This window comes from Bombina bombina, chromosome 11 (genome assembly GCF_027579735.1).
Source record: "Bombina bombina isolate aBomBom1 chromosome 11, aBomBom1.pri, whole genome shotgun sequence".
Classification (NCBI taxonomy): Eukaryota; Metazoa; Chordata; class Amphibia; order Anura; family Bombinatoridae; genus Bombina; species Bombina bombina.
The window spans coordinates 184,508,621-184,520,746 of NC_069509.1; the positions used below are offsets into that span (position 1 = coordinate 184,508,621).

A 12,126-nucleotide genomic window follows, 5' to 3' on the forward strand; every position below is an offset into this window, starting at 1 on the left:
CTGATAATGCTTGAAATCTGGTTAATTTGCTTCCACAATAGACTGCGATATTGTGCAGTAAACAAAAAAAACTTGTCAATATTCTTTAGTTAATTATTTTGCCCCCTTTTGCTGTAATTTTAACTCAGAAAACTCTCTACTTTAAATTCTCAGAATGAAAAAAACCCAAAACACCGACTTTACAAGGCTTACCCTGCAACACATCTGTCAAATAGTGCAATTTTTACTCTAGTCTTTTAGCTTTTGCTCCTTCTGATTCTCTGGGAAGATTTGAAGTTTTTCAGTTATACATAGGTCCGTCAGATTTTGCAGATGAACTGTAAACAGCGGTATCGAAAGTGATTCATGCCTTACCACCTTCTGCTAAGCGCAAGTGTAGGGTGTATCATGGCGGCCCGGCCAGGCCCCTTCTGGGTCGGAGTCCGTGTCATCTAAACCTCCGGTTGCGGAGGAGCCTGACTTCAGGTTTAGGATAGAGAATTTGCGTTTTTTGCTGAAGCAAGGGCTTGCTACTCTGGAGGTTCCAAAACCGAAGCTTCCAGAGGAACCTGCGATTCCTAAGCTTGATAAGGTATATGGGGACAGGGTGATGCCTCAGGCCTTCCCGGTACCTGTTAAGATGGCTAATATTAAGAATGAATGGGAGCGATTTAGGTTCTTCCTTTTTCTCCTTCTTCCTTCAAGAAACTGTTCCCCATTCCAGACTCTCAGCTTGAGCTGTGAGCACTGTCACTAAGGTGGATGGTGCTATCTTCACGCTCGCGAAGCAGACAACTATTCCCCTCGAGGATTGTTCGTCGTTTAAAGAGCCCATGGATAAAAATTTGGAAAACATGTTAAGGAAGATGTTTCAACACACAGGTTTTTTTTTTTTTTTTCTTAAATAGAAAGAGTCCATAGCTGCATTCATTACTTTTGGGGAAAAAAGAACCTGGCCACCAGGAGGAGGCAAAGACACCCCAGCCAAAGGCTTAAATACTCCTCCCACTCCCCTCAACCCACAGTCATTCTTTGCCTTTCGTCCCAGGAGGTTGGCAGAGACGTATCAGAATTTTTAATTTTAGTTTTTGTCTCTTATGGAGGGTAGTACTCTTCGGAATGGGACAGGAGTTTTAAGTAGTCCTGTCAACCTCTCATTGAGGGCCTGGATGAAAGTTAGTCCGGAGATGCAGGAAGTTTCTTTCTGCAAAACCATCCCGACTCAGATTAACAGCTCCTCAAGCAATCAGCGTTGTCGAACTTTGCTCCGCTGCCTGCTTTCTTCTCTCAAGTCCATGGCGCAGGCGATGCTACTATTCGTCACGTTTGAAGGGCCGTGTTCCTATTCCACGGCGTTGATTCCGGTAAGATCGTTTAATCTTACTTTATTCAATATACTGTAACGTGAATGTTCCCGTGAAAGCTTCTCGTGGGTTTCTTATAACATAAGGGTCTCAGTGAGTCTCTGTTCGATCTTGGAATCGAGGGTTAATATCTCCTGAGGGGGGTTATTGGACCGGGGGGGGGTTATAATCATGTTTATTATGTGATTCGTCCTGCTTATGTGTGAGGTTTATGGGCTCATGCTCCTGAACTTTAAGGCCTTTGGAAGCAACGCAGCCTTTTGGGCTGAGCGCTTTTTGGACTATACGGTTCACCCTGTGTCCGGGCGTGGTTACGCTCTGTTACCATTTCCGCATTCCTGACTGTGTGGCGACTGAGATTTTCTAGTTCGCAGGGGTCTGGTCATTAGGAGGTGGTGAGTGCCCCAGCCATTGGTGGTGTCAGGTACCGTTTGTTTGCTTTTTACTTTTATAGTCTATATTGATATATCCTCTTTAGTTATGGGGGATTCTGATGCTGAGGCTGTGCTCAATTCAGATTCAGTTACGGGGGATTCTTATACCGAGACAATTATAATGTCTCATTCAGATTCTGTGTCCGGTGACGAATTCGGTTTAACCTCGGTGACTCCTCTCAACCAGTCTGGTTCCATAGGCCATATGAGAGCACCCGGTTCGGGGAATCGGGGATCTGCTGAGCCGTCTACCTCTGGGGGCCCGATTCTTCCCCCTATATATGCGGGTAGGCCTCCGCAGTATCCTGAGGTTTTTTTTCCCAGAGTGTTGGGTTTTTCGGTACCGGATTGAGTGCCTTTGCGTATTGCTCAAACATCTGAGTCACTAAATGACCCTATAGTTCATAGATATGGGAATTTTCAGTCTGAATGGTATAACTTGTTAGACATATGGGCATGAGGTAATCTCCTATTGTCTTTATTTTGAGTTCTTTCCCAGTTTTTGTAAGATGGGGCTATGTTTGGCTGGTCCTATGGGTAGGCCCATGTTTTTGTTTTTTTTGTTTTTTTTTGTTTTGTTTTTTGGGGCGTTTACCTTTTGGGTTGCCATATATTTTATTTTGTATCCGATGGATGTCTCATTTGTTTTTTGTTTTCTTCAGGGACCATCTGGGATTGTTACTTTGTTACTTCTGCATAAGTTGTTTGGACATGTTAGTCCTATGTTTTTAAAATGGTCTGTTTAGTTTTCCCCTATGAGGGAAAGTTTATGCAGCTTGCCGGTTAGGACCCCTGGTACAGGCTGGTCCTGTCGGGTTTGTTCGGTTTTGCGTCTGTTCAGACACGTGGCGCTGTTCTGCTGAGCTAGTTCGGTAGAAGCGCTGAGTGCTCAGGTTATAGTTTTTCATGTTCCACTAAGCATTCGAGAAGAACTGGTGGGTTCGTGAAGCGGGAAGGATTGTCTCAGTCCTTATAGCCTCCTGTTATAGAGGACTGGGCAGGGGAGGGTTCCGCTGACGTCTGATTTAATCAGATCCTAGAGTTCCTCCTCCATGTGGGGGAGGGTTGGTTGGCCTAGGCCCCGTTACCACTGTTTGAGTGGTTTGGCCTTCAGTTTTAGGCCTCTGGATGGTCCTGTTGGGACTTGATCCCACAGCTGTATGGATAGCTGTCCAGCATGTGGTAGGTTTTGCATTTTGAAGCCTATTGCAGCTCTCGGCACCTTGTAGGTGTATGTCTTAGCCGTTTCTAGTGTATCTAGATACAGTTTTTACTCTTGGACGTGATGGTCTGACTGATTTATGAGTCCTTTGGGTCTCCTTACTTGTCTCCGGGTGAATTGAATCTCCTTTTTGGGATCGGTGACCCGGATGGTTGATCCCTCTGGGGACTTTGTTTAGCTCAGGGTTTCCTGGAGCTGGGAAGGTTTAGCGCCTTTCTTTTCCCTGTGTCCTCTGCCTTTGTGGAGGTGATGGGTAGACTAGCCCTGCTAGTAGGGTCAATGTGGACCTCAAGGTTTTCCTTCTGTTGTCCTGAGGCTTGAGAGGTCCCTTCATACGACTTCTAGCCCTGCTCCTTTGAGCGTTGGACTTTGACTAGGGGTGGTTCCTTTCTTTGGTCAGGACTTTCGAATTCCCCCTCACTATCCGGATTCTCTGAATGTGTGTCAATTTCCCTTTTCTGGTTTTTGGCCAGTTGTGATGTTTAGTTCCTGGTAAGGTTTCCTGAAGTATTAGAAAGCCGAAATCTCAGGGAGTAAAACAGGTCTGGGTGCCTGAGGCTTCACTCCTTCCTGACCCAGTCTTGGGTTGTATTGGAATCTTGGATCTCGGGGTTGGACGGGGTGTTCCATGGTAGTGTGAACTTGGGCTTTGTCCTTGCTCCATCTATCTGACCGGGTCAGGGTTGGCCTTGTTGTAGGAGTTTTTCTTACTCAGAGTAACCCATGTCATCTAAGCGTTAGCTGTGTGGCTTGCACCTCAAGGGTTGTGGGTTTTCTACCCAGCTGCTGGTGTTGGCTTTTAATTTCTGGTGCACCTTAAGGTTGCATTCCCCTGGTCAGTTTGCCTGTTGATTATCTGCTCTGCAGGGGATGGATCGGCTGTGCCTCTGTTTTGGCGAAGCTACCTGTATTGGAATTGTTGCCCTTCTGGCTTCTTCCCCTTTTCTTAGGGGATATTCTCCCTCCTTTGGAAATGGAGTTCTTTCTTAGGGCTTCTCCTGGTCGGGAAGTGGAGGGTGGAATTGTTTCCACCTGGGGTCTTGCTGGCTCCAAGTCAGACTGTGGGGCCTTATTTGGATGGATCCTTTGATCTATGACCATGTCTGTTTTCAGAGTCAGGTTGTACTTGTACTCTGGGAAGATGGCTGTACCATCTTTTTGCTCGTTCCTGTACCAGTTTCGGGATTCTTTTGTTCCCTGTGGCTGGGTTGGTCCAGCTGGGTGTGGGTCTACAGATCAGGTTGCCCGAGCGGTTTATGGTTTGCAGTCTCTGCTGGATTTGTGAGATTGAGTTTATCCTCATAGCTCAGTTTCCTAGGAGATAGATTTTCCTTGCTCCTTTGACAGGAGAGGGTTTACTTTACCTTCGGGTTCTGAGGTTTTACTCTCCTCGGGGGGCCTCGACAGAGGTTTTGTGTTCCCCTTTTTTAGGGACCTGTGTGTAGGTCCGGCGGCTTAGATTGCCTGGAGCGTTCCCTCTGTCAAGGGGCTGATTTATGCGGTCTGTCTTCTTGATGACTGCTGCTTTTCCTTGCAAGCTTCCTCTGGGCCGTCCTGTTATGGACTCTGTTCTCAATCTTGGGGTTTCGCCTGGGGCTATTACACGCTTTCATGGTCAAATCCTTTAGTATTCTATGGACAGGTGCTGGGAGGCATTTGCCTCTCTAGTTGCATTCCATGCTTGCAGGATGTTGAGAAGTTGTTGTTGTGTTTTTTTTTTTTGTTTTTTTTTTTTCTCCCTGCCCGGTATTATCCTGGGTTTCACTTTGTATCGTTGAGCCCTCCTTCCCTATTTGGGTCTCTGTGAGCGGGACCCACTCTTGGAGGTGTTTTATTTATTTATTTTTAAATGTTCAGGGACCTTGCGGTTTTCTTGGTCCTCCTTTGCCTTGTCCCCTTGAGGTTTTAGGCTTGTTTTCCCTTCATTTGTGAGGGATGTGTGGTGGGGGACCGTCTTTTGGGAGCCTGTTGGCTCAGTCAAGTCCGTTTTGCAGTCTCTTGTTTGGCTCTGGACTAGCTGCGAGTCAGTGTCACTGGGGCTTTTCCTTTAATATAGAATAAATGGATTTTCTCGGCTTCGGTCGAAGTGGGATTTTTTATTGGGTAGAGGTTCAGGCCTGGTGCCCTCAGAATGGGCCTACTAATTGTACTCTCCTCTCTTGGCATTCCGTGTCCTCTATAGCTTGGGTATTGTTTTCCCAAAAGTAATGAATGCAGCTGTGGACTCTTTCCATTTAAGAAGAAAACTAAGTTATGCTTACCTAATTTTCTTCTGATGGAAAGAGTCCACAGCTCCCCACCTGTTATTTTGTGTGGGGCATCCTTATATTCTTCTGGCACCTTTTCACCCTGGTATTTCTTCTACTGTTCCTCAGCAGAATGACTGGGGTATGAGGGGAGTGGAAGCAGTATTTAAGCCTTTGACTGGGGTGTCTGCCTCCTCCTGGCGGCCAGGTTCTTATATCCCAAAAGTAATGAATGCAGCTGTGGACTTTTTCCATCAGAAGAAAAGAAAATTATCCGGTAAGCATAATGTTTTTTCAGCCGGCAGCGGCTGTAGCTTCGGTTGCCGGAGCTGCGACATTGGTGTGAATCCCTGTGTGAAATGGTCGAGGGGGAGACTTCCATAGAGGAGATGCAGGATAAGATTAAGGCGCTGAAGATCGCCAATTCTTTAATCTGTGATGCCAATATGCAAGTTATTCGCCTGAACGCTAAGGTGTCAGGTTTTTCCGTTTTTAGCTCACAGGGCTCTGTGGCTAAAGTCTTGGTCTGCGGACATGACCTCTAAGTCGAGGCTGTTGTCCCTGCCTTTTCAAGGAAAGATTCTGTTCGGTCCAGGATTGGATTTGATCATATCCACTGTTACAGGAGGCTTCCTACCGCAGGATAAGAAGGCTAAGCAAAGGATCTATTTTTCGTCCCTTTTGTGCAGACAAGGCCCAGCAGCCCTCCACGAAAGCGAACCAGTCCAAGGGAACTTGGAAACCGGCTCATTCTTGGAACAAGTCTAAGCAGAGCAAGAAGCCCGCCAAGACAAAATCATCATGAAGGGGCGGCTCCGACCGGTTTCCGGACCAAGTAGGGGACAGATTATCTCTTCTCAGAAGCCTGGTTGCAGGACATTCAAGACCCTTGGGTTCTGGAAGTTGTCGCCCAGGGTTACAGGATAGGGTTCAGATCCAATCCTCCCAGGGGCAGATTCCTCCTGTCTTCAAGACCAGAAAAGAAAGACCTTTCTAGAGTGTGTGAGGGATCTCTCCCCTCTCTGTGTTATCGTACCAGTACCCCAAGCAGAAAGGGGTCTAGGGTACTATTAAAATCTTTTTGTGGTTCCAAAGGAGGGCACGTTCTGCCTGATTCTGGACCAAAAGTGTTTAAACAAGTTTGAGTGTTCCATCATTCAAAATGGAAACTATCAGATCTATTCTGCCCCTAATTCAAGAGGGACAGTTCATGACAACTATAGACTTAAAGGACGCTTACCTTCATGTGCAAATTCACAGGGACCACTTCAAGTTCCTAACATTTGTGTTTCTGGACCAACTCTTCCAGTTTGTGGCCCTTCCCTTTGGTCTGGTGATGGCCCAGAGAGTCTTCACAAAGGTTCTGGAGGTGCTCCTTGCAGTGGCCAGATCCAGAGGCATTGCTGTGGCGCCTAGTCCAGGCGCCGTAGCTCAGTCTCGCAGAGGATCATTCAAGGGTTCTTTTTTTTTTTTTTCTTTCTTCCCCTCCCTCCTCAAGAGTTCTCTGGTTCCCAGCAACAGGATGGAGTTCCTAGATACGATAATACTCTATGTCCATGAAAATATTTCTTGCAGACCATCAACCCAGGAAGATTGCGTCTTCTTGTCTTGCCCTTCAGTCATGGTTTCCAGCATAGACGTCATTCCATTCGCCAGGTTCCATCTCAGACCTCTTCAATTGTGCATGTTGACAGTGGAACGGCCATCATTCAGATCCATCACAGCAGGTATCTATGGATACTCGGATCTCCCTGTCTTGGTGGATCCGTCCGGAGCAAATGTCCATGGGGACATCCTTCTTGAGACCGTCCTGGGAGATTGTGACCACGGACGTGAGTCTGGCAGGATGGGGAGCTGTTTGGTGTGCCAGGATGGCACAAGGAAAATTGTCCCGGGAGGAGTCTCTCCTTCTGATAAATATTCTGGAACTCCGAGCAATCTACAATGCTCTGAAGGCATGACCTCTTTTTGGGGTCGTTCAGCTTCATCAGATTACAGACAGACATTACCTCGGTGGCTTACATCGACCATCAGTGGGGTGCGAGGAGCTCCCTAGCCATGAGGGAGGTGTCTCGGATCTTGGAGTGGGTGGAGTCCCACAGCTGCTCGCTCTCAGCACTTCACATTCCAGGTGTGGACATCTGGGAAGCAGACTTTCTCAGCAGGCAATCCTTCCATACGGGGGAATGGTCTCTTCACCTCAAAGTGTTTGTGTAGATTTGTCTTAAGGTGGGGAACGCCGGCGATAGATCTCATGGCATCCAGACTCGATTGCAAATTACCCAGATACCAGTCGAGGTCCAGGGATCCCCAGCCAGAGCTGATGGATGCCTTAGCGGTTCCTTCGGGGTTCAGCCTAGCTTACATTTTTCCACCGTTACCACTTCTACCTCGTGTAGTGGCACACTAACAGGAGCGAGCTTTGGCCATTCTGATTGCTCCATCGTGGCCGCGGAGGATGTGGTTTGCGGATCTGGTGGGGATGTCATCCTCTTCACCGTGGAAGTTACCCTGTTGCAGGGATCTGCTGACACAGGGCCCCTTTCAACATCAAAATCTACATTCTCTGAAGCTGACTGTGTGGAGATTGAACACCTAGTCTTGGCCAAGAGAGGCTTTTCTGAAAGTGTGATTCGTACTTTAATTCAGGCAAGGAAGCCAGTCACTCGTCGCATCTACCATAAGGTGTGAAGGACTTGCCCTGGTGTAAGAAGCATGGATATCCTTGGCATTAGGTGAAGGTATCCAGGATTCTGTCCTTTCTCCAAGACTGTTTGGAAAAGGTTCTTGCCGCCAGTTCCTTAAAGGGACAGATTTCGGCATTATCAGTCTTGTTGCATAGGTCATTGCTCATTGAGCTCCCTGACATCCAATCTTTTGTTCAGGCTCTGTCTAGAATCAGGCCTGTCTTTAGACAGTCTGCTCCCCCCATGGAGCTTAAACTTGGTCCTTAAGGTATTGCAGAAGGTTCCGTTTGAGCCTATGCATTCCATTGACATTAAGATTTTGTCCTGGAAGGTTCTCTTCCTGTTGGCCATTGCATCGGCACGCGGAGTATCTGAACCATAACATCAATCAGGAAATAGTTGTTCCTCCTTTGTGTCCTAACCCTTCTTCTTCTAAGGAGAGGTTACTTCATAACCTGGATGTGGTTCGTGTCTTAAAGTTCGATCTTCAGGCTTCAAAGGATTTCAGTCTACATATTTTTGTAGTGTATTCAGGGAAGCGCAAAGGACAGAAAGCCTATTCTACTTTGTCCTTTTGGTTGAGGAGCTTGATTCGCTTGGCCTATAAGACATTGTGACATAAGCATCCTCAGAGGATCACAGCTCATTCAACTAGAGCTGTGGCTTTGTCTTGGGCCTTCAAGAATGAGGCCTCTATGGAGCAAATTTGTAAGGCGGCTACCTAGTCCTCCTTATATATTTTTACAAAGTTTTTCAAATTTGAAATTTTTGCTTCTGCAGAAGCTGTTTTTTGGAGAGAGGTTTTGCAGGCTGTGGTGCCCTGAGATTAGGGTCTGCCTTTTTACCCTCCCGGTTTCATTCAGTGTCCTCTAGAGCTTGGGTATATGTTTCCCAACAGTAATGAATGAAACCGTGGACTCTCCTCTCCTTTTAAATGGAAAACATACACTATGCTTACCTGATAATATAATTTCCATTGTGGGGAGTAGAGTCCACGGCTCCCGCCCGTATCTCCGATGGGCGGACCTAAATTTAATTAATATTCTGGCATTTTTTATACCCTGATATTTTTCCTAATGTTCCTTGCTCCCTCAGCAGAATGACTGGGAGATAAGGGAAGTGGGGAAGGCATTTAAGCCTTTGGCTGGGGTGTGTCTGCCTCCTTCTCCTCCTGGTGGCCAGGTTTTTAATTCCCAACAGTAATGAATGAAGCTGTGGACTCATCTCCCCATGATGGAAATTAAATTATCAGGCAAGCGTAATTTGTTTTTCATAATCTATTATTTGGCCGATTTTATTATTTTTTATTAATAGACTAATCGGATAAAAAAAAATCAATCATTGTTTCCTATATTTTACATAAAATCCACATACTGAGTGTTACAAATATAAACTTCAACTTATGGGGCATATTTATTAAGCTCATTATGGAGCTTGATGCCCCGTGTTCTAAAGACCGCTGCTCCATAACTTGTCCGCCTGGTCTGATGCGGCGGACAGAAATCAACCCTATTGAATACGATCGGGTTGATTGACATCCCCTGCTGGTGCAATGATCGATGTGCAGCAGACATGATCCACAATATCGGCTCATGTCCGCTCGCACTATCATAAATAGGCCCCTAAAACTTGACTTTAACACAACTGTTTGTCCAATTTTTAAGCAGCAGAACAAATTTTTATAATTAAGCAAAACAAAACCACAAACTGTTTGAAAAGAGGTAGAACTAGAAAGAGGTAGACTGTCCTTGATGATTATTATTCTGTTCACTTTTTCAGAAACTTTGCATTGAAATGCAAAAATGTCAACATGCCCACATGCTCCTGTCTGAGGCTGGCTCTCTTTTTGCAACAAGCCTGGACTTCATTCTAACATAAAAAATATCTTGAATATCTATAGGCAATGGTAAATAACCAGCTATAAGGTTAGGGAAAAATATCTACTCCGTTCTAAAAATAAGATATATACTTATAGAGGTTGAATCTGGTACATATTATCACAATATATTAATATAAAAAAAAATTAAAAGCACTAAGGACTTTAGATCAATAACAAGACAAAGCCTTACACATGTATCTATACAGTACATATAATCAGCAATAGCAAACTATCTACTAATAATTGTGCAAACAGATAATAGTTCACATCAATTCAAATAACTCCCATCAATCTAGGGCTAGGTGTAAATAAGAAGCTCGGCGCTATATCATGCAAAGCAGGCGGACATAGTCCCAAATCACCTGATCTGATTTAATATTAACGATCCGAATGACTCCTCCTATTATTTCTGTGTTGCACATAAGTTAGGAGTAGTTGTAAACTTATACTGTCCTGTAAAAGTGAAAAGTAAAAGTCTGTAGACGTCCTTTAGGCTAAGGACATAACCATAAAACACAATACCATGTGCAGGAGCTCATTGGAGTGAAGCAGCTGGTGCCGTGCACAGACAACTAATTGCAAACCAACTAATCGATTGAGATTAGTTGACAACTATTTTCATTATCGATTATAACGATTAGTTGTTGCAGCTCTAGTCTTGTTTATAGGACTCTTAATATATGTTCTTGGCTTTACATCACCCCCTACTATGGCTGAAAAGAATAACCTTTCAGTTGGTGCACTGTGTGATCACTCTGAACAAGAAGATTTAAAGGGCTACTAAAGTCAAATTTAATGTTTCATGATTCAGATAAATTATGAAATATAAAAAAACTTTCCAGTGTACTCCTGATTATTTATATTTACTCTTTCTGAGGCTCTAGCTCCTACTGATCATGTGCAAAAATTCAAGGTATATACATATATGCATATTTGTGATTGGCTGATGGCAGTCACATGATAGAGGGGAAGGGAATACTGCTTTTGCGGATTTGTCAGGTATAAAAATCTACTGTATTTATTGGTCCTTTAATAGTCACATTGTGAGCATGTCAGGGTAACATTGGAGATCTTAGGCCTTTATACACAGTACATTTTGCCCCCCTCTCCTTTTTGCAATGTAACGTTTGGCTTCCTCTTGCCTCCAGGATTAAACACTAAATTCTCACTCTGACACACAAAGCCCTCAACTGCACTGCCCTCCCTACATTTCAGACCTTGTCTCCAGATACTCTCCCTCCCCTTCGCTCTGCTCACGATCCCCCTACTCTCCTCCTCTTGTTAACTCCTCACACTCCTGTTTACAGGACTTCTCCAGACTGGCTCCCATCTTGTGGAACTCTTGTTTCGTTCCACAAGACTCTCCCCTAGTTTTAACAGCTTCAAGAACTCCCTAAAGCAGGGATCAACAATTCTGTTTAAAATTTAGGAGCCAGTACAAATATTTAGTAGCCAGACAGTGGTATTTGTATATAGATATATGAAGAATAACCCAAACAGTTAGTAGCCAGGGGTAAAGTTCTAGGAGCCAGTGGCTCCCAGGCTCCTGGATTTGGTGAGCCCTGCCCTAAAGACTCAACCATTCAGGGATGCACACAACCTACACTAACCTTTCCTACCTCCATTGCTTTCCCCTTAGAATGAAAGCTTATGAGCCCAGCTGTTTGTAGATCTCCTTCATAAGAGCCGACTAAAACAGTGCAACTCTCGGCAGGGCCCTCTACCCATTTGATCCTTTATAAATGTTATACTGTATACAGACTATGTTTATCGGTGCGGAATCTCATTTGCGGTGCTCTACAAATACCTGATGATGATGATGATGATGATGATGATAATAATAATGGTATGGTTGCATAAATATCCTAAATTGTTGCCTACATTGCAGGTCCTGGTCCTGTCATGCACAGGCTGTACTGAAGGTAATCAATTACAAGGACGATGAGAAATCGTTCAGCCGTCGCATCAGTCATCTGTTCTTTCACAAGGAGAATGACTGGGGCTTTTCCAACTTCATGGCATGGAGTGTAAGTATTTTTGTGTGGTTCCTCTTTAGCCAGACAAGTCATTAATGTCTGTAAAAGTTAAAGGGACAGTCTAGACCCAATACATACTATTGTCACATACCGTAGAAGAATACTGCAACTGGTTCCACATCTATAAGCTTGTAAAAAGTACATAAAACCATTTAAATATTCATAGTTTGTTAGGAGCCAAAAATGGCCGTCAACCTCCGGCCACACATTGCGTGTATATTTTGGTATGTGAAGTTTCTCCAATCACAGTTGACGCGTGAATAAGTTTCCCTACTTGCA

At 44.8% G+C, this 12,126-nt stretch overlaps 1 protein-coding gene across 1 annotated transcript in view; it reads left to right on the plus strand.

Annotated features, from left to right (window-relative positions):
• USP7 (ubiquitin specific peptidase 7) overlaps window positions 1–12,126 on the plus strand; it is a 345,176-nt gene that overhangs the window by 76,980 nt on the left and 256,070 nt on the right. Inside the window, exon 4 of the mRNA XM_053694268.1 lies at window positions 11,700–11,838. Coding sequence (XP_053550243.1) covers window positions 11,700–11,838 — 139 coding nt within the window. The remainder of the gene's footprint in view (window positions 1–11,699; window positions 11,839–12,126) is intronic.